Consider the following 23,100-nt stretch of genomic DNA (forward strand, 5'->3'; position numbering starts at 1 on the left):
CCAACTCGTTTTCTTGTATTTTTTTGTACATGAGTTTCGCCATGTTATCCAGGCTGGTCTCAAACTCCGGGCTCAAGCAATCCTCCTGCCTTGGTCTCCCAAAGCTGGGATTACAGGTGTGAGCCACTGCACCCAGCCTTAAATTTTTTTTTTTTTTTTTTTGCCTAAAACTTAACTGTTTCTAAATGTTCCATCCCTTGATTAAAAAAAAAAAAAAAAAGATTCCAGAGTCATCAAGGACCGTGTATAGAAATACAATATGAAGCTTATGGTTTTCATCTTATTTTCCATTTATATCTATCACCTTTTGAAATTCTGACATGTCTGGGATAGACAATAGTGCAGAATAATAAATAACATGCATTGATTTGTGTGGTTTTTTTTGCCAAAATCAAAATAATTTTTTGAACTGGAAAGAGTTTTCTTTACATTTCATGTACCATGAAATAAAGAGAAAATAGGAGCATTATAATAAAAAGTCCTCATTTTGACACCAGAATTCATGTTTCTGTACAAATTAAAATAATCCCCCAAGGCAGAACGTACACAAGCTTTATTGGGCAACAGCAACGAGCCACGCTGGCAAACAATGAAAGTAGAGTCTCTCAGAAACACGAAAGATCGTATGTGTGTCATCACAGCATCGAGAATTTAAATCATCTGGAAGTTCCTGCTAAATTAAAGCATACTGTGCCAGAGCTCCCCTCTAATCAAAAAATGCTGTCCTGGTGAAACTTTGCAATGAGGATTACAGAGACAGAGATCAACTAATGAGGAAATCACGGACTCTTACATGAGTTTACAGTTAACCCCACTGCAACAAAATAATAAATTAGCCATAATTTGGTTTTTTGCAAATACCATGCCCCCCACCTGACCCCACAAACACAATAGTCACTGACAGGACCCAGCTATGTTAACAGACTATGCCTCAAACCATGCTGTGGTGGAGAAGACAGATTCACGGGTAATGCCACTTCGGCCTGAGAAGATGCGTCAGAGCTCCAGGTGGAGGGTTGCTCACGCGCTGCAGGATGCTTTGCAGTTCCATTCAAAAACATAATATATTTTTTTCCAAGAAGAACTGGACATAACTCATGGGAATATTTTAAGTATATATAAACAGCAAAAAAAGCTGTACATTAAAAAAGGGGGGAGAAATAAAATCTGTTGTATTTACAAAGCTCTTTGTATAATTTTTTAAACGAAAACAAAGCTGGGAGTGATAGAATTTTAATGCAATGAAAACCAAACAATTCTTCAAAAACCTTTACATGATATTCTCTCGCTGTCTCTTTCACACACACACACACGCACACACACCCCACACACTTCAAACATACAGAAAAGGTTAAAGATAAAAATAGCTGATAGGTGTTTAAGTAGGATGGAGCAGAAGAATGTACACGTCCCATTTGCAATTTTGGCAAAGATTTAAAATGCTGCCCTAAAGGCACGCAAGCATGCCCAGCCCACCCCAGTAAAAACAAGACAAAGTATAAGAAGAAAAGTCTGGTGGGGGTTGGGGGAGGCATTAGCATATCGATTTCCAATGAGCACATAATTCAAAATACATTAAAAAGTAGCATGGCTTACATTTTCAGCAGAGAAGAAACTGAGGAAATGTTCATAAAGAGACAATGGTTTTTAAGGTTTACTGTCACAAAAAAAAAAAAAAAAAAAAGGGTTTCACTCCAGGGGAGCGGAACTAGGATGGAAATTTTACAATGCTAGTTCCAGCACGTGGCCTATTGGCCCCAGGGGCTGGAAACAGGAGGTCTGCTCAACTTTAAGATGCTCCCTGGGATGCCTTCCAAGCAGCTGGAGTTAGTGCCACCTGTCTCACCTGGCACCACAGGCAACACACATGTGCACAGGCATGCTTTCAAAATGAGGATCAAAACTGTCCCATACAAGAAATTACTCAAGATGGAAAAACTAGTCTGGTGATTTTCTTAGAGGAAAAAAAAAAAGAGACAAAAAGGAAGGAGGTGGAAAAAAAAGAAACCAAATAGATCCTGCTGCCCCGTCACACAACCATCACCAAAAGACCTATGAACAATAAAAAAAAAAAATAATAGAAGTTCTTACTCTGGCAGAAATAGCTAGTGTTGTCAGAGGGCGCAGGGAGCTGTGAGTTTTGCTTTCAGGAAAAATGTTCAAACAGTGCTGTGTACCTCAAGGCCCTCTGACCTCAAATTAAATTGGCTGTCAAAGACTTAAGGCCCACGGAGCTCCCAGGTGAGAGTGTCAATGGTGCTTTATGTAAGTTCTTTCCAGATTGATGAACCAAGAAAAAGGTCAACTGAATCCTTATGCTTAAGGTTTACAAACTCAGGAGAGTTTCTTGTACAGTAACTCTAGTTTCTTGTTTGCTTATTTCTTTGTCTTCCCCACCACAACTAAGATAACCTCCGAGAAGTGCCCAAGCACCCCTGGGGTTCTCTGCTGGGCTTACAGTCTGATTTGTGCAGGTAAAGATCGTGTACTCTCACCGGACTGAATCCTCCTGCCTTTGCGTCTCCAGCGTTTGAGAAGCATGGTGTGGGCATTCCTAGATGCTCAGGGACCGTCCAGTGAATGACGTCAGCCACCTGCCCGCGGATGGGATGGGCCAACCACGTGGTAGTTTGCACTTGAGTTCTGGTCCTTCTCACCCTTGACTGCCTCCGCCCCAGTGCGGCTGAGACAACAGAGTAAAAAGGCTTGTGGAGAACACTGACGAGTACCTTCCATTTCCAGCTATGGCTTCTTCAGCCCCTCCTGGAAGCATTCTCCCTTGAAGATGTCAACCAGTATCTTATGTGTTGGGTTTAACAGTCAACTTGCGCACCTCAATCAAAATTGAGAATATAAGGAAAAGGTCAGGGAGACCATCTGTATTCTGCTTCTGCTGGAAACCTCTAAAACCTCCTGATGAGGCTCCCACATGCCCTGCCTGCAGGATCCACCATCCCGAATCTCCGAGCAAAGCCAGCTACGGAGTTTCCAAAGCGTTGACAGAACTATCTTCAGACTTCCCAGCACTACAGAGCCAGGTTCAGGGTCTGCTGACTCTAAACGGGACTATCTTAAGACTCCCCAGCATTACAGACTGACTTCCAAGAAAACAGAGGCTTAAAAACTTCCAACACAACTTTCTCCTCCACCTTTGAAAACAGAAACTCACTCAATGAAGACGTCAGATTTGCTCAATCTTTCTGAAATTTTTGGACAAAGATCCTATCCTTAACTATTCATTCAATACATCTTTTCTGCCGACCTTTTCCCTCTGGCAGAAATGGCTGAATCAGATAGGGGAAAATACTGCAAAACTGCAGAATCATAAGACAAAATAGATGTGGTGTCAACAGCCAATTTATCAGTACCTGCAACGTAACACACAAAGTCATTCTAGAACGTTTTAAAAGGATAACACAAAATACAAAAGCTTATCAAGAGTGCTCCAAAGGCAAGGGACTATTTGATCCTCATGTCTCCAGCTCTCCAGGAGCAGGAGTTAGTAGGCGTCAGAAACCAGGCTGTAATGTACATGTCTGAAGCACACAGAAGTAGCGTCAGGCGGAGGGTTTGAAGGATATGTACTCATCAAGAAGTAAACGCAAATCCAAGATTTCAACCACACTTGGCTCTTGAAGATCCACCAACTTAACCCTTATGGCATGCATATGTGGCTTCTGCAAGAAGTGACTTGAAAACCCAAGAATGCCTTGCTCTACCACGTCCAGCGACTGCAAACTCCCTTCCTCCTCTGAAACAAACCACAGCTTTATAAGAAACATGCACGCATGTAGTCCATCCTGGTAGGGGAGAAATCTTTACCACTGGCTGCCTTTCAGCGAGTTCCCCTTGAAATCTGCCGACAGTGGAACAGATCCCAGATCCCAAAGCTGCAGCCTGGGCGTCCTCCCACCAGGGGTTCCTTGTTCTGAAAGCTGCCACCAATGAATGGCAGCCCAGCAAGATGCCTCTGCCTTCGTGGGGTCATCCTCCGTTGTGCCTCCTAACAGGAAACAGGCTTCTATGGAAGAGAAGAGTCCCAGCCCCCTGACCTTTCCGCTTTGGTCTTGGAGGATCTGAGTCACATCTGCCATGTTGTCTAAAGAATTAGTTGAGTCTCTTATCATACTGTTGACACATTTAGGGGCCATTCAGTGGCACGTTTCCTGCTAAAACAACTCTGCTGAAAACGTCTGAGGTCGTTCTCAGACAGCCACTGGCTTTGTAATTGTTACCAGGTCCCCATAAAGCGGGATCACACCTCTGAAATTCTTTTACGAGGTGGCAGGTGAAGTCAACTCACACACTATGGTTGCTGAATCAGATCAAGGATAACAGATTGGATTTAGGACACTCTCCCTCTCCTCTCATTTATTCGTTACGATCCCAGGAATCCAGTGTAACTTGGGTAAGCAGGGCTGGCTGGAGAAGATACTTAGCATTTCCGAATGGAGATGATTGTGTGGATAACTTTTTACCAAATGTCACTGTCTTTTCCTCCCAAACTGACACCAAGAGCTTTCTATTTTTCTGACACCTCTTTGTAAGAGCAAGAAAGACATAAAGAATACATACACATTAGGACTGTTGAAAAAAAAAAACAAAACACAAGCCTTCTACAACCTTCAGCTACACAGAAGCTTTTATCACGTGACGACAAAATTCAAGTCATAAGGAAGCTCGCACAGTGACCCACATAAACCTCCCAGCCGAGCCACCAGCTTTAACACAGTCACATTCACTCAGACATGAAGAACGAGGGGTTCAGACAGGCCCAGATGGGTCTCTTTCAGGACCCTCCCTCCCGCTGATGCAGCGTTAGAGCTCCGTTTAGGCACAGAGCCTCTTCCCATTAAAACTGCACGTGTTAGCAATTACTGCAAAACCCACAGGTGGCGGTTAATATAAATGGAACTTGAGCTCTGTCCATCAGGGAAGCGCCGAGACCAGGGCCCCCTCCAGCGAGCACACGGCCTACGACGTGAGCTTTGAGTAGCTGGGGGGAGAGAACCGTCTTCGCAGGTACTTGAGGACATAGAGAGGGAGGCAGCTGACCAGAGTGATGACGGAGACTTTCCACAAGAATGACAAGGTGGTGATGAAGTACACATCTGCAAGCAAACGGGAAGACAGCAGTGAGCAGGCAGGAATATTCCGGAAGGCCCGTGTGGTCCAGAAACAGGTGTCACAGCTATCAAAGGGAAAGTCATCTCCCGTTACAAACCCACAGCCTCCTGGCATTGGCCCTCTCCTTCTATGGACTGTAAGGGAAGGTACCATGGCTAAGAGTACACAGTGCCGCCAGCTTGATATTCCTCGCTCTCTCTTCTGTAGCTTCCTGATAGTGAAATGCTACTTTCAACACCCAGGAGAAGAAAACTATGGGGGCCACTAGATGCAGTGGCTCATGCCTTAATCCCAGCACTTTGGGAGGCCAAGGCGGGCAGAAGACTTGAACCCAGGAGTTTGAGACCAGCCTGGGCAACACAGCAAAACCCTGTCTCTACAAAAAATACAAAAATTAGCCAGGCATGGTGGTGCACGCCTATAGTCCCAGCTACTCAGGAGGATCATCTGAGCCCGGGGAGCTCGAGATGACAGCAAGCCAAGATTGCACCACCGCACTCCACCCTGGGCAACAGAGTAAGACACTGTCTCAAAAAAAAAAAAAAAAAGAGAAAAAAAAGAAGGAAGAAAATGACAGGGGAAGAAAACGCAGAGATGCTTTTGATTTGGTATTGTCTAACAGTTGGAGAGTCTTTCTTTCTAAGCGCTGGCCACTGGCAAGTGGAAAGTGATATTCAAATGCACCTCTGCTTCTAGTGATGGTCGCAGAAAGCCACGGGATAAATCTGGGTCATGGTGCAAAGTGGGCTCAGACCCCCTCGTCAGACACAGGCTTAGGCTGACCCTCAGGGACTCTGATGGAAGGTGTGGGGTGGGCGCGCAGGGGTACTGCCTTTCCTGCTGCAGGATGCTGAACCTGGTTATGAAGTTTTCTTAAGAGAGGAGTGACAGCTTGTGGCTTTCAATATAGCAGAAGCCACAGTAAGCCCCTTCCCCACTTTTTGAGCACAGGATGCTGAAATGCAGCTGGTACTGAGGCAGCACCTACTAAGTGCCAGGCCCAAGGCTCAACCCACCCTGTGGTTTTCCTTCACCTCTGACCTGGCTCTGTGGTGTGTCCCTATCAAAAACAAGTTGAGATTCCTGAGCAGGGGCCACATCTCTGTGACCACCTCAGGCCCAAGCCTTTGAGCACACACAGTAGGTCTCACAAAACGCTGTCTAGACTAGTGACAAGGGTGAAACTGCTTTAAAACTCCACTTTTTACAGCGATGCTCCTTTAGTTCTTGGAGCTGCAGTAAATGCTCACAAATCCTTTCTAGAAACTGGTGCCGCCGCTGTGAAACCTTTACTTTTCAGGGGATGGTTCTTTTACCTTTACTAAAACCTTCAGGAGCTTTGGAAGCTGTCAGAAGAGCCGTGATCAAAGATGCTTCCAGGGTAAGGTTGAGTTTCTCTGCCTTTTTCTCATTATTGCCCCTTAAGGAAGCTTTTTAGACTTCTTTTCTTCCCTAATCAAACAGCTCCATGAAATGTTAATGTCACAGGTAAACTGTGTATCTGTTTGTAATATTAGAGATACATCTCCTTTATATGTAAAGGATTATGGTTTGTTCACACCCCACCAAAGACCAACGTTTGTTCCCCAGGTGGTGGGGACCACATCAGCCCCACTGAGAAGGCCTGGGGCAAAGGATCAAGGGATGGGCCACTGCTGGCCCCTGCAGGCTTCCCACGGAGGATGGGGCATGAGAGGGTTGTCATAACTGAAAGTTCCCCCCAGAGGGAGTCTATCTGCAATCTTGAACACACATGAGCTTCTTCAGCAGAGACGCAGTTTCGCGGCCCTGCTCCCTCAGTTCATAAAGGAGAAACAGTATCACTCTGAGGGTTTTTTGTTTAAATAACACAGACAGAAACTTAAATGCTTCTACTGAAGAGGAAAGAGGTGTAAAGAGGCCTGTCTGCTGCACCAGCTAGACTTTCAGGATGACTCCTGGCCCTGAGGTTCCAAAGCCATGGCGGCTTGAGTTTGCCCTGTGCAGGGGAAACCAAGATTAGAGTTCAGAATCTATCCACAGCACAACACAGAAAATGCTGGGTCATCTGAACTGTGCCCGTGTTCCAAGTTTATGACGCTGAACTAGAAACAGGTTTCTAGACAGGCATTAAAGCCTGTGTCAGCACCCGATGGGGTCCGTAGCACAGCATGGGGTCATCTGGGTTACAAACCCACAGCCTCCTGGCATTGGCCCTCTCCTTCTATGGACTGTAAGGGAAGGTACCATGGCTAAGAGTACACAGTGCCGCCAGCTTGATATTCCTCGCTCTCTCTTACAGCGATGAGCTGTAAGGCCCTGTAAGGCCCTGCAGGGACTTGTGGCTCAATCAATTAGGAAGAAATTAACTGATATGGCAAAGCAAATGAGGTCAGCATGGAAGGGTGATGAAGCCAGGCTTGTCCATCTAGAGACAGTGGCTGACACTGGACAAGCCCAAGAGTACCTGGAATCACTACTGAGGTCAGAGCAATCTGCCGCCACCCCACCTTAGGAAGGGCCGACACTCCCCCATCTCTACATTCCCATAACTTTATTTATTTATTTAGAAACAGAGTCTTACTCTGTCACCCAGGCTGGAGTGCAGTGGTGCGATCTCAGCTCACTGCAACCTTCGCCTCCTGCGTTCAGGTGATTCTCCGGCCTCAGCCAACCAAGTAGCTGGGACTACACGTGTGTGCCACCACGCCTGGCTGATTTTTGTATTTTTAGTAGAGATGGGGTTTCGCCATTGTTGGCCAGACCAGTCTCGAACTCCTGACCTCGTGATCTGCCTGCCTCAGCCTCCCAAAGTGCTGGGATTACAGGTGTGAGCCACCGTGCCCGGCCTCCAAAACATTTTTTATTTGGGGTCTGCCTGGGTGTCTAGCACCTCACCCCGTTTTTCTTTTGGTAACTTTGATCACATCTGATACTCCTGTGCTCACAGACTCACTGATGTGTGTTTAGCATGTGTTCCCAACGAGAACGGCAGCTCCCTGGCGAGCCCGTCCACCTCATCTGCCACCATAATCCTGGCACACAGCAGGGACTCCCACGTCTACGGACTTGGCGAGTACCTTCAGCACTTGGTTTGCTGTGCGGAGCAGCAGATTTTATTCTGAGATCCCTGGAGTCCCTAAGGAGCTCTATCAGGACACAGCAGCAAGGCAGGGTTGCACAGGCAAGGTTCTGGGGCTGGGCACCTCCCAGCACTACCACTTTGCCATCACAAGTCCCCTTTTATCAGTTTCATAGATTGGACTTCAGATTCAGATTTCAGGAGAACAAAAAGGTTTTGTGGCCAAAAAAAGGCGACAGAGCAAGACTCCGACTCAAAAAAAAGAAAAAGAAAAACTACTGCAATCACGCCCTCTGTCCTCAATTTCACACCCCGAAGCACAACTACACCTGTCCCTAGGGAACACCTGTAAGAAAACGCGGACAGCTGAGCGGGAAGGACTGCTGGAGGAAGAGCCCAGGCCGAGCGCTGGGAGCCCCCTTCCCTCATACGGCAGTGAGACCTCTGGGCCAGATTCACTGGGAGTGATGGACGGGGCTTAAGCATTCAGGGGTCTTACCGATAAACTCGTGTAAGAACACCAGGGAGGCGATGTAGCAGGCCAGGCTGAGCAGCTCAGCCACTGTCATGAGCCAGTGCCAGGTCTGGATGGTCAGCGCCACCATGAGCAGCTCGGTGAGGATCAGCGAGGTGAAGGAGATGGCCACGATGTGCACGAACTCCGACTCAAACAGCAGCAGCGCGCCGTACATGATGGTGCTCCCTGCAAACGCCAGAGAAGGGTGTTCCCCTCGCCCCTCCCTGCAAAAGCCGCGCCCTGCTCGCTCACACCTGGTTCCTTTCTGCGTTTTTCATTTAGACATGAAAGGTATCACTTGTTACATGAGGTTAATGACTGGTGCATTATTCAGGTCTGAACCTATAGTTTTCTGATTTTTCCTCTTTGACTTTGTAGGATAAATAATCTATAACTACAAAGTGAGAACAGGGGAGAAAAAAGGAAGTAAGGCAGGGAGGGAGAGAATAACTGTCTAGAGTTGATGAAAGAAAGAGAAAGTTAAATATAATATTTAAAATGAGGGAGCCACGGCCAGCTGCAGTAGCTCACGCCTGGAATCCCCACACTTTGGGAGGCCAAGGTGGGCCGATTGCTTGAGCTCAGGAGTTCGAGACCAGCTTGGGCAACATGGTGAAACCCCATCTTTACAAAAAATACAAAAATTAGCCAGGTGTGGTGGCATGCACCTGTAGTCCCAGCTACTTAGGAGGCTGAGGTGGGAGGATCACTTGAGCCTGGGAGATGGAGGTTACAGTGAGCTGAGATTGTACCACTGCACTCCAGCCTGGGTGACAGAGTGAGACCTTGTCTCAAAAAATAAATAAATAAATAAATAAACAAACAAATAAAATGATGTGGTGACTCACACCTGTAATCAGAACTTTGGGAGGCTGAGGCAGGCGGATCACTTGAGGCCAGGAGTTCAAGACTAGACTGGCCACCATGGCGAAACCCTGTCTCTACTAAAAATACAAAAATTAGCTGGGTGTGGAAGTGCATGCCTGTAGTCCCAGCTACTCAAGAGGCTGAGGCATGAGAACTGCTTGAATCTCGGAGGTGGAAGTTGCAGTGAGCCAAGATCATGCCACTGCACTCCAGCCTGGGTGACAGAGCAAGACTCTGTTTCAAAAAAAAAAAAAGAATAAACTCCAATAGGTGACATGAACAGTAAATTTATTTTTTAAAAAAATAAACCATGGCCAGGCGCAGTGGCTCACGCCTGTAATCCCAACACTTTGGGAGGCCGAGGCGGGTGGATTACAAGGTCCGGAGTTCGAGACCAGCCTGGCCAATATGGTGAAACCCCATCTCTACTGAAAATACAAAAATTAGGTGGGTGCGGTGGTGGGCACCTGTAATACCAGCTATTCGGGAGGCTGAGGCAGGAGAATTGCTTGAAACCGTAAGGCAGAGGTTGCAATGAGCTGAAATCATGCCACTACACTCCAGCCTGGACAAAAGAGCAAAACTTTCTCAATAATAATAATAATAATAATAAACCCCAAATGTACATGTTTATTTGTAAGTTATATATATGTACCTGTCCAGATATATAGAAATATTAGGACCATTTCACAAATATATGCACTACAAAACATACATAAAAATGGAAATAATAAAAAAGAATGAGGATTCCGGACACAGTGGCTCATGCCTGTAATCCCAACACTTCGTGAGGTTGAGGCAAGAGAACTGCTTGAGGCCAGGAGTTTGAGTTCAGCCTGCGCAACATGGTGAGACCTCACGTCTCTACAAAAAATACAACCATTAGCCGGGTGTGGTGGTGCACACCTGTAGTCTATGATGCTGAACTAGAAACAGGTTTCTAGATAGGAATTAAAGCCGTGTCAGCACCCGATGGGGTCCACAGCACAGCATGAGGTCATCTTGCTGGACCTGCAGGGACTCTTGGCTCACAGTCAATTCGGAAGAAATGAACTGATTTGGCAACTGATTTGGTGGTGGTGCATACCTGTGGTCCCAGACTCAGAAGGCTGAGGTGGGGGGATCACCTGAGTCTGGGGAGGTCGAGGCTACAGTGAGCCGTGATTGCTCCACTGCATTCCAGCCTGGGCAACAGAGTGAGACCCTCCGTCGCCCAGGGTCTCACTCTGTTTCTATATATTACCTATTTTGTAAGTATATAAAATCTATTATGTGTATTACAAAACACACATAAAAATAGAAATACCAAAAAAAGAGGATTCTGGGCACAGTGGCTTTGCCCTGTGTCTCAAAAATATATAAATAAATAAATATATATTTTATATATATGTAAATGTAAACGAGTTAGAAAAAATAAATACAAACAGAAGTTTTGCTATTTTCTTCTTATATCCCAATAGGTCATCTTACAAAGCCTCTATAGCCTGGGAGACTCCCTCTGGAGGCCACTGAAGTAAACATGTTTTTCCAAAACTACGACTTGATCTGACTCTCAGAAAAGGTTTCAGAACATTCCAGAAAGCAACCACCTTTTGCCTTGCGGGTGGAGCAGCCCCACAGGCTTTGACTACTGTCCGCCGTCTTCCTATGGCTTCGCTACCTCATTTCTCAGACAGCACCACTGCGCATATCTGATGTTCAAGTCCTTATACAGGGTGATCAGTGTCTCCCCTGGGTCACACTGCCACCCTCCTTCCCGCTATTTTGGATTCCAGTTTCTTCTCTTCTTCTTCTACAGGCAAGAAGGGGACACCCTTGAGTCAGTGCCAGAGCACAAGACAAACAGGTGTCTCCACTCATCCTTACCTTGATAGATGCTAATCAAAACCCATATTAAGAATGTCTTGTAGGACAATGGCCGTCCCTAAACAAGAGACAGAGAAAGGTTAGAGCCGGTTTCGTAGGGGGCTCACGCAGCATCAGTGTTCACGTTATTCTCCCGCTAACTAGATAAGGCAACCCATCTGTCTTCATCAAAAAAGTGGCTCACACACATCTGAACACATTGGAGGAATTAGTTCTTTAAAAAAAGAATTGGCCAGGCGCAGTGGCTCACATCTGTAATCCCAGCACTTTGGAAGGCTGACGCAAGTGGATCACTTGAGGTCAGGAGTTCGAGACCAGCCTGGCCAACATGGTGAAACGCCCTCTTTACTAAAAATACAAAAATTAGGCATGGTAGTGCATGCCCGTAATCCCAGCAACTCAGGGGGCTGAAGCAGGAGAATCGCTTGAACCCAGGAAGTGGAGGTTGCAGTGAGCTGAGACTGAGCCAGTACACTCCAGTCTGTGTGACAGACTTAGTCTCAAAAAAAAAGAATTAACATTAAATGGAAATAAATCTTCCCTTGGGTAAAAAACCCTTGAAGACAAATAAAATTATACATATGCCTACGCACACACCATCACACACACGTTTTGGAAGCGTACACAAGAACATCTCTGGGAGCAAACGTAAGTTGCAGCTGCAAAGCAGAACTGTCAGGGGCTTTTTCGAAGTCGTGAGTTGGCTTGTTTTCAGTTTACCTATTACTGTACTCTTTCACGTTCTTTATAATAGTGCATATATTACCGCTTTAAAAAAAAATGTAAACTCCCACACCTTCCCCCCAAAAGTAAGAAAGCTACCAGTTCAAGTGTATTCAAATCAGAAATGGAGGGTCTGTGTGAAATAAATTAAAAGAAAAAAAGCAGGGAGGGAAGGAAGGAAGAGAAAAGGAAAGGAGGAAGGGAAGAAGGAGGGACTGAGAAGCTAACAGAACCTTGAGAAGATCCTTGTAGAGCTCAGGATACAGCATGGCAACTTCCGACTTGACATCTTTGTCCAGGACCAGAGAAAACACAGGAAACATGGTGTAAATTGTGGAGTACCTGGGAGAGAAAATCGCCATTGGTAAGACCTGGCCGACACAATCAGAGCTATGTGCTATGCCAGCCTCCGGCGCCCAAGTCCCATCCATGCCTCTAACAACTATTTACTGCTTGTCTATTATGCTCCAGAGCTGGCTGTAAGCACCAGAAACCTAAGAGGAAAAATGGACAAAAATGTCTGCCCTCAAGAGCTTTCATCCTGGTCAGTGAGTCAATAAACAAATAAATTAGGTAAACTCTACGTGTGTTAGAGATAAGTGCTAAAGAGAAAAATATAATGGGGTAGAGGAAATCAGATGTGTATGTGTGTGTCTGTGTGTAGGGGGGTGATGGTACAATTTTAGAGGCTGAGGAACAGAACATTTGAGTGCACACCCACAAGAGGTGAGGGCCAGCCAAGCCAGTCCCAGGAGGATGAGCTTTCCAGGGAGAAGGAACCACCAGTGCAAAGGCACTGAGGTGGGAGTGGCTGCCATGTCTGAAGAACTGCCAGAAGGCCAGTGGGGCTGGGGCTGAGGGCGACAGAAGAGGAAATGAGGACCCATGGGGAAGATGGGACCAGGCCATGGAAGGTCGCACAGAGCACAGCTCAAGGAACCCCTGACTATATTCTGTCACGTTCTCGTACTCTTCCAGAACCCGACAAAAGACAGGCCACTTTTCCAGTTAGAAGCAGGCAGAATTCCAGTGCCTCCTCTCAGGCTGAACTCATCGGCCAACACAGTAGGATGGAGAGCGGACTCTGTGAGACTCTCCAGAGCACAGCTGGGCTTCCCGCGCCCTCCGTCTCCTCCTAACCAGGAGGGGCCTCAGCTGCATGTATCTGTATCTAGGACACTCAGTAACCAAACTCCACCTACCTGGGTGATTCAGCGACTGAGCACATTCTCTGAAAAGGTCAGAAGGATCAGCCAGAAGTTTCAGGTCAGTAATGGGAGTGGGTTTGCGGGCTGCAAAGGCTTAAGTGACACCATCTCTGTCACTGTGGCATAGCAGTTAAGCTCTGCTACTTGCACGTCCCTGAGGCAATGGACTAAGGCCCTCCTTGGAGCTCCACGGACGGGACTTCTACTGGGCTCGGTTCAGGCCAGGAGGGCATTTTTCATATCCCCCTTCCCTTTTTATTAAGACCCCAGTGAAATCACCAAGTCTGCAAACCTTCCGCCTTGCTCTCCTCAATCAACTGATAACCCTGGAGTATTTTTTCAAGACCAGTTATAAATGGCAAAGCGCAACACACCACATACATCTCCAACTCCACTTCCTTCATCTGGTTAAGGGCTCAACAGCTCAAAACCTTGTTAATTCAAGGAGATTCTAAAGCATGGTGCTGGGCCTACATTTGCTGGGGCTGGGAACCAATGTGGCTTAGGAACCCAAGAATTTTCCCACCATGTTTCTTCTCTCTGCTGTGGCATTTCAAGAAGGTTTTGTAAACAATTAATTCCTTGGCAGGATTTCCTTACCCAATGATGAGGAATCCTTGATAGAGAGGGACGGAGGCAAAGTAAAACACGGAGGAAAAGACAGCCTGTGCCAAGGAGAAAGGAGGACGTCACCAAAAGTCATGACAAAATCCCTTACCTTTACAGAATAAAAATAACACCTGATACTTACATAGCGCTCACCCTCGCCGACACTGCTATAAGGTACTTTACATGGATTTGCTCATTTCATTCTCACAACATCAACAACAACCCTATGAAGTAGGTACGATTCTCGTCATCCTCATTATGCAAAGCAGAAAGTGAGGCACAGAGAGGGTACGTGGCTTGCTCAAGCCCACACAGCTTCTAAGCAGCAAATCCAGGAATCACTGCCGGGTAGGGTGATGTATTACAGCTCCAGGGTCTACTCAGCCCATTGTGAACATTTATTAAGTCCCAGGACCCAGGAATTCTTTGCACGTGAGCACAGCTGATCTCCAGAGCAGCCACAGGATCCAGTCCTACTATCACCCACGCTTTACAGAAGGGGAGGCTGAGCAGGTGAACTGTAGGACTCAAGCCCAGCTGTGGCCCCAGAGCGCACACTTCTAAACAGCTCGGAATCCCCACCTCTGCAGGCACACACGCTGCTAACCAAGCTGCCGGAGACACGGAAACGCATACGGAAAAACAGCCTCTGCAGTGTCTGCGGGGGCTGGGATGGCAGAGAAGGCTTCACTTCTTATATTACATGTTTCAGTATTTGGGGAAATTTTTGAAAAGAGCACATGGTGACAGATTATTTTTGCAATTAGACAGAAGCAATGAAGATATTTACAAACCCTCATGGAAATGTCTGCTTCCTGCTTTGGAAAATATTAGCTGCTGGTAATGATGAATAGGCTGGGGAGGACCTGTGGGGAAGATGGGACCAGGCCATGGAAGGTCGCACAGAGCACAGCTCAAGGAACCCCTGACTATATTCCTTCATGTTCTTGTACTCTTCCAGAATCAGGCTTGAAGCTCTGTTAGCTCCGTCTCTGGACCTCTATGGGCTAACAGAGGAAGCATGGTCTCTAAGCTGCTACCTATTCGTATAAAGCTGAAGGAAGGCCAGAGACAAACGCTGCCTGAAAGCTTTTAGAAATTAGAAGAAAGCGAGGCAGAGATATCCTAGTAATTAGAAATAGCATCAGACCAGGGCTAGCTCCCCAGAGCACCTTCAATGGACACAGAGAGAAAGCATGTGAGAAACACGTGCTTTCTCGGCACAGAGCTCAGAGCGCAGGTGCTCCTGAGCGCTATGGTCACGAGAAGCCCCGGTTCGCCCTGGCTGTGCTGGAAAAGCCACTTTTCCGGTGACTTTTCACCCAGGCTGGGCCGCTGCATAGGAAGGACGGTTGTAAAAATATCAAGAATCTGGTGTTTATTTTCCAAACCAGTATCAGGAACCCCCTCCTCTAAAAGGGTCATCCTAAACCACACAGTCTTCATCTCGATGACAGCACTTTGGGAAAAATAAAAACACTGTGTTCTCTGGCAGACCCATGTCCTGGTGTAATTCTAACTGGGACTTGCTCTTGGCCATTTTCAGCACGGTGGACAGGGGTTAAAGGCATTTTCTTTCTTTTTTTTTTTTTTGAGACGGAGTCTCGCTCTGTCGCCCGGGCTGGAGTGCAGTGGCTGGATCTCAGCTCACTGCAAGCTCCACCTCCCGGGTTCACGCCATTCTCCTGCCTCAGCCACCCGAGTAGCTGGGACTACAGGCGCCCACCACCTCGCCCGGCTAGGTTTTTTTGTATTTTTTAGTAGAGACGGGGTTTCGCCGTGTTAGCCAGGATGGTCTCGATCTCCTGACCTCGTGATCCGCCCGTCTCGGCCTCCCAAAGTGCTGGGATTACAGGCTTGAGCCACCGCGCCCGGCCAAAGGCATTTTCTTTAGCATAAAGAACAATGCCTCATCCTGGAATTCTTTTTCTACATCAGTGTTAACGGTAACATCCAGTTTTTGAAGAAGTCAGCTCATCCCGGCCAGCTTTTGTGTATGTGTCCAAGGATGGGCTGATTAATCTCCCAATGATTAAAACCACAGCATTATCCTGTTTAATTGGCGAGTTAACATAAAAGTACACATGTGGTCTGGTGAACCACAGCAGCTGTTTGGGTTTAGATCATTTTGATGAAAGTCACTTTAAGGCTCCCCTACTCACAAATGCAATAGATATTTAAAACATAAAATCACCCCCAAAAAACTGGGGTGTAGCCAGTGGATGGTGAATTCTCACATACCCAAAGCAGCCCTACCTGGTGCTTGAAAGGCAGACTGCCTTTCAAGTATAATTAAGCAAATTAAAATATCACCTGATGTTTACAGATTACCTTGTTTCACGTCTACTAATCACGGTAAGGATGCCTTAGCACTGATGTCTTAAAAACCTCTCTGTTTTTCACAGTGGCCCTGTCCGAAGGCAAGGAGGGTCTCATCGTCCCCATTTTCCAGGTGGGAAGACTGAGGCCTAGAGTGGTAAAGTTATTTGCTCAAGGTCTCACAGATCCCTAGCGGTATGGCCAGAAGGAGACGTGAGTTCCAGGATCTACTGCGCCTACATTCTCACCACTCAACTGGGAGCATTTTCACCTCAGTGCCCAAAAAGGAAGATCAATCAACAGCTCTGCAACACCAAAAATATTTTCTTTCCCTCCTTTAGCCTCCTTTCTACTCCACACTTAATTGCTACAGACTGATGGCAAATTTTGTTGTTGGTTTTGAGATGGAGTCTCACTCTGTTGCCCAGGCTGGAGTGCAGTGGCGTGATCTCAGCTCATTGCAACCTCCACTTCCCAGGTTCAAGTGATTCTCGTGCCTTAGCCTCCCAAGTAGCTGGAATTATAGGAGCGTGCCACCACATCCAGCTAATTTTTGTATTTTTAGTAGAGACAGCGTTTCACCATGTTGACCAGGCTGGTCTCAAACTCCTGGCCTGAAGTGATCCGCCCACCTCGGCCTCCCAAAGTGCTGGGATTACAGGCATGAGCCACTGTGCCTGTCCTATGATGACATATGTTGAAGGAGTCTGTGAGACAGAAGGTGGGAAAATATATACTCTAGAATCCTTTTATGAAAAAGCAAGAGGGGAGCAAGATGTTAACTTCCAAGGGTATTCGTGATCATAATAACCAAACTCAGTTCTCCCACTGGGCTCTGCCGGGAGACAGAACTGTGATGCCGAGGCAACCTCAGCGCCAGGTGTCATGCTGACCCCTGCAAGTGGACACAGTCCCAGGCCCTCCATGACAAGTGTATCAAGAAGGATACTCAGATTGTGACTGCAGGCTTTGAGGTCCACCTGCCTGAGCTGACTGAATCCCTGTGGGACACTTCAAATTTATCATCCATACTCAGCCTCAGCCTCCCCATCCATAAAATGGGCTCAGGCTATTGTGAGGCTTATGTGAGACACTGCATTGCGAACACTTAGCCTGATGCCTAGGGCACAGGAAGCACACAAGCAAAGTAAGTTCTTCTTCTTTAGTGGTTGTTCTCTGATGGCCCTTACCTCTGCAAAAGGTGAAAAACTGGGGGCTGAATAGTCATTCAGCATTTAACTCTGCGTCTTTCACTCCAGCAAACAAATTATAACAATCTACCCACAATTAAAATAACTCATGTACACTCCACTTGCCCCATGCCAGGTACTGGATGTCACCACTGCTAACACACACATCCACACCACATGGCAGGAATGACCAGCACCGCTTAACGGGGGAGGAATCTTGAGCACCAAGAAGTTCACGGACTGGCTCAAGGTCTATCAGCTGGAATGTAGCCAGGTGGAGGATTTAAACTGGCGAGGTGGGGGTGACAGCTCCAAAGCATAGTCTAATTCCCAGGCTTTTTCCATGATAATCACATAGCCATATGCACCTGTGCAGAGGGACCAGCTGTCCACTTACCTACATGGTACAGCCACATGTACATGTGCAGAGGAGCCAGCGCTCCACTCACCTGCATGGTGCTGATACAGAGGCTCCTGTGAATCACGAACTGGCTGAGGGCGGCTGACCGCTTGTAGCTGTTCCGGCCGTGCACCATAAGCAACCGGCCAAGATGCTTAAATTGAGTGATGGAGAAGTCTGCAGCCAACGAAGCCTGTTTTCCTTCCTAAAATCCAATAAAATTAGGCGCCGTCAGAAGCACAAGAGGTCAGGGCAAACACATTTTCTTTAATTGAAAAAGCAAGACATTGTAAGGAGATCTCTGAAGAACTTCAAGAAAGAAATTCTTTGGTTTCAAGCTAAACGCAGTTGGTGGTCGAAGTCTAAATTTAATTTTAAAGGGGGAATTTATTTAAATAAAAACCATTCTGAATCGATATAGTTATCATTTGGAGGTCAAGTGGATCTAATATTAGGCCTTGGGAGTTCAGCCCACCCCATAAGTAACAAAGAATCATTTAAAGATAGATATTTTAAAACATTTAGTTCCCTTAAGAGCTAATTAAACATGAGGCGAAAACCCGGAGCTACTAACAATGTTAGACAGGATATTCCTGAATATACAGCTCTGCACACTCACAGAAGTGGGAATAACTTGCAGTGCAACCACATAATGGAATTCTCCCATTTTGTATTTTTTAATTTTTATTTTTTCTTGAGACTGGGTCCCACTCTGTCACCCAGGCTGGAGTGCAGTGGTGTGATCTCGGCTTACTGCAACTTCTGCCTCCCAGGTTCAAGCCATCCTCCCACCTCAGCCTCCCGAGCAGCTGGGAGCACAGACACGCACCACCACACCTGACTAATTTTGTTATTTTTCGTAGAGATGGGTTTTCTCCATGTTGCCGAGGTTGGTCTCAAACTCCTGAGCTCAAGCCATCTGCTCGCCTCAGCCTCTCAAAGTGCTGGGATTCCAGGCATGAGCAGCTGCACCTGGTCAAATTCTCTCATTTTTAAAAGGCGGTGACAGCCAACATTAAAGGGACAGAAGGAGATGAGAGCCTCTGGATGTGATGTAACAGGAAGAACACGAATTCCCCTTGCGCAGTGCTCGTGCCAAAGCAGAATCGAAACCAAATCAACCTGACGGGCTCAAGGAACGCGTGCCATGAGACACTCTACAACTGTCCTGAATGCTTCAAAAATACCACTGACAAGAAAAACAAAACACCCTCCAACCAAAAAAAAAGAGAGAAAAGTGTTCTACAACAAAGAAGATCAGAAACACGAGGACCTGCTAATAAATGGGATTTGCAATCCTTCCTGGAGCTTTTATTATTTAAGTTGTGAAGACACTTAGAGGACAGATGGGGGAATTTGAGCATGAATATGATATAGTCCATTATATCAATGTTACACGGGGCAAGGGGGGTTATGATGTTACTTTCTTTGTGTGGGAGAACCTCCTTGTTCTAAAGAGATCCAGCTGAAATATTTAGGGGTAACATTACATGCAATTTACTTTCTACTGATTCAAAGAAAGAGAATGTGGCAAATAGTAATAACAATTGGCCAAAGTGAAGGGTAGATGGATGCTCACTGTTCTATTTCAACTTTTCCATTGTTCTATTTCAACTTTTGACATTTTTCAAAATAAAAAGGTAGAGTCAGAGTAAGAAGTGATGGCTCTGTATGCTCTCATGTAGGAACAAATCCATGATGTAACAGATTTAAGCAAGCTGCATAACAAAATGTACTGTGTTTTCACTTTAAAAAATACACATGAAAATTATATATATATACATGTGTAAGATATATGTATAGATAGCAAATATATACACACTCATAACCAGTAATATACACACAGAAAAAATGTTGGGAGAAAAACCAGTGTTACTCATTTGATGCAGTTACCTAAAAGATGTGTTTTACTTCTAGATTTTTTATGTTATATATTTTTTTGAGACAGAGTCTCACTCTGTCACCCAGAGTGCAGTGGCACAATCTCCCTCACTGCAACCTCTGCCTTACGGGTTCAAGCAATTCTCCTGCCTCAGTCTCCTGAGTAGCTAGAATTACAAGAACCCACTACCATGCCTGGCTAATTTTTGTATTTTTAGTAGAGATGGGGTCTCACCGTGTTGGCCAGGCTGGTCTTGAACTCCTGACCTCAGGTGATATGCCCACCTTGGCCCCCCAATGTGCTGGGATTACAGGTGTGAGCCACCAAGCCTGGCCTAGATTCTTTTCATTTTTTATAGTGAGCAGTATTACTTTTATATCCCAAGAAACAAAGGAATCAGAATATAATTTTTAATAGAAGGGAAAATGCTTTAAGTTTTATAAGAACTGGTAGAGAATTCCATTAAACTCAAACATGCTTCTTAAAAACTGTATTCAGGAAATCTATACAGACTTCTGATATATCTCATTCAAAAATCATTTCACTCCGCAACTTCGAATCATCGTCATCTTGCTGAGAACCAGAGAACCAGAGAACCAGAAAGGGTGGGAAAGTGTGGGGAAGAAAAAGCCCTAAGGGTCAGCCAAAGTCAACAGTATGGACAGGGGAGCATCTCTCCTGCTCCCTCTGGGCCTTGGCACTCCGATACTTTGCACATACCTCTTTTCCTTTTTTTTGAGATGGAGTTTTGTTCTTTCACCCAGGCAAGAATGCAGTGGCTCAATCTCGGTTCACTGCAACCTCCACTTTCCGGGTTCAAGTGATTCTCCTGCCTCAGCCTCCTGAGTAGCTGGGATTAGAGGTACCTGCCACCATGTCCGGCTAATTTTTGTATTTTTAGTAGAGACAGGGTTTCACCATGTTGCCCAGGCTGGTCTCGAACTCCTGAGCTCAAGTGATCCTCCTGCCTCAGCTTCCCAAACTGCTGGGATTACAGGCATGAGCCACCACTTCCGGCCCTTCACACACAGTCCTAACAAACTTGGTGACCCATCTTCTTGCCTCTTGTCATTTAGAGGTCATGAATTAGGGCCGAGTAAACTATAAGAGGCAAGCGCACAATTGGCAAGGAGAAAAAGAAATAATATTTCATAACACACCAGCTTTTAAAAATTGTAGCTGCCAAGGCCTTTTGGTGAGAAGTGAAGCAAGCGATATTCTTCCATTGTGCGCCCAAGAGATCAGCACAGAGCAGGATAACTAAGGCTTTTACTGACAATGCTGACTGTCCCAGGGAAGTCTGAATTACACTTACCATACCCTAAGGATATAGAGAAATGCTTCTTTTTGCTTCTTTTTTTTTTTTTTTTTTTGAGATGGAGTCTCACTCTGTTGCCCAGGCTGGAGTAAAATGGCACCATCTCGGCTCACTGCAACCCCTGCCTCCCGGGGTCAAGCGATTCTCCTACCTCAGCCTCCCAAGTAGCTGTGATTACAGGCACCCACAACCATGCCCAGCTAATTTTTGTATTTTCAGTAGAGACACAGTTTCTCCATGTTGGCCAGGCTGGCCTCAAACTCCTGACCTCAAGTGATCCACTCGCCTCAGCCTCCCAAAGTGCTGGGATTACAGGCGTGAGCCACCACGCCTGGCCTAGAAACACTTTTGCTTTTTTTTTAAATTTAGGTCTGGGCAAACAAAAAGCCAACATTCATCTGTCTGTAAGATGTAGCAACACAGACCTCTATGTTCCCAGTGACATGAGGTAATTGTGACACATGGTTCCTTATGTTTTATCATTCTTTATCTGGAATTTCCAGAAGCCTTAAAGCTCTGTCTTTGAGGGAAAAAGAACCAAGAAACTCCAGCAAGTGGAGCCCAGCAGAGGCAAACACTCTCACCTTTCCCTCCACTCCCACGCCGCAGTCAGATTCCTGAATCATGCTGACGTCATTGCCTCCGTCCCCTGCGAGCCACAGACCAGAGAGAAAAGACGTTTCATTCTTACCTTAAACAAGAACGCATGCTTGTCTTTACTGCAGTCTCGTCTGTCACGGAGCGCTCGCTGAGTGCCTGGCCTGCCCCGTCCATTCCATCTCTCCAACCCCTTGCACTACCAAGATCCTGTTTCACAGGCAGAGTGGCTGAATGTCAGAGAGCCCAGCGACTCGCAGAGGGTCCCGGCATTGAGCAGTGGCAGCGGGACTGTGTCCACATGGGACAGGAATGACCACTTGTCCTCCTCAGAGGCCGGGATACCCCAGGATTACCATCAGCGGCAACTCGCAGTGCTCTTACTGGACACTTTCCACGCAGCGTGGCAAGCACATTTTAAAGGCGATCCTTTTTAGGCTGGGCACAGTGGCCCATGACTGTAATCTCAGTACTTTGGGAGGCCAAGGTGGGGAGATCACCTGAGGTCAGGAGTTCGAGACCAGCCTGGCCAACATGGAGAAACCCCGTCTCTACTAAAAATACAAAAATCAGCCACACGTGGTGGTGCATGCCTGTAGTCCCAGCTACTTAGGAGGCTGGGGCAGGAGAATCACTTGAACCCAGGAGGTGGAGGTTGCAACCAGCTGAGATTGTGTCACTGCACTCCAGCTAGGTGACAGAGCATGACTCCGTCTCCAAAAAAAAAAAGGTGACCCCTTTGAGTCCTCGTGACACCATTTGAGGAAGCCACAATTATTATTCCCATTCTACCACGAGCAAACGGAGGCTCAGACGGGTGAAAGAAGCCATCTGGGGCACCCACTGGGAAAAGCCAGTGGAAAGATTTGAACCCAGATCCAACCCCACAGTGTGTGGTCTCCACCCACTGGAAGGCTGCACTCCTGAGCCACTGGCAAAGGAGTAGAGGCCTGGCACATGCTTGTCTGCTCTCCAGGGGAAATATTAAAAATAATAACAAAAAGAGCCAAAGTCTGCGAGGCGGAAGAAAAGCATGACCTGAACAAAGGGGCTGGGGAATGTGAAGAACGAGCAACAGTGTCCAAACATCCTTAGGGAAAGGGAGCCTGGCGCACAGGCAGGCCAGGGCCAGCGGCACAGCCTGAGCCGCGCCTACCTACTGCACAGGTGAGCTTGCCCGTGCGCTCCTGAAGCAGGCGCACAATCTGGGCCTTCTGGGTGGGGGCACAGCGGCAGCAGACTACGGCCGGGCACTGGCAGGCCAGCTCCATGAACTCGTACTCATAGTACTTGAGGCAAACCTGCAGGGTGGAGGGAGAGGTGGTGCATTGGTGGAGGTCGCTGCCCAGCCTGCAGTGCCTCTGCCGAAGCCGGATAAGCCCCAGGCTGCTGGGAGGACTGGCTCTCAGGGGTCCC

At 46.8% G+C, this 23,100-nt stretch overlaps 1 protein-coding gene across 5 annotated transcripts in view; it reads right to left on the reverse strand.

Moving 5' to 3' along the window:
• Nucleotides 1-534: 534 nt before the first annotated feature.
• The window catches only part of ATP9A (ATPase phospholipid transporting 9A (putative)), a 174,827-nt gene continuing 152,261 nt past the window's right edge, over nt 535-23,100 (reverse strand). For 3 of the 5 annotated variants that reach the window (XM_033186756.1, XM_033186757.1, XM_033186755.1), the window contains exons 21-28: nt 22,841-22,985; nt 21,672-21,736; nt 17,937-18,092; nt 13,970-14,034; nt 12,395-12,503; nt 11,439-11,496; nt 8,688-8,891; nt 4,625-5,111 (exon numbers count right to left, since the gene is read on the reverse strand). In XM_033186756.1, coding sequence (XP_033042647.1) covers nt 4,975-5,111; nt 8,688-8,891; nt 11,439-11,496; nt 12,395-12,503; nt 13,970-14,034; nt 17,937-18,092; nt 21,672-21,736; nt 22,841-22,985 — 939 coding nt within the window. In that variant the 3' untranslated portion in view covers nt 4,625-4,974. Of the gene's footprint in view, nt 5,112-8,687; nt 8,892-11,438; nt 11,497-12,394; nt 12,504-13,969; nt 14,035-17,936; nt 18,093-21,671; nt 21,737-22,840; nt 22,986-23,100 lie in introns of all 5 variants that reach the window. The other 2 variants (XM_033186753.1, XR_004431320.1) reach the window with 2 other exon arrangements.

This window comes from Trachypithecus francoisi, unplaced genomic scaffold (genome assembly GCF_009764315.1).
Source record: "Trachypithecus francoisi isolate TF-2019V2 unplaced genomic scaffold, Tfra_2.0 Lachesis_group21, whole genome shotgun sequence".
In the NCBI taxonomy this organism is placed as follows: Eukaryota; Metazoa; Chordata; class Mammalia; order Primates; family Cercopithecidae; genus Trachypithecus; species Trachypithecus francoisi.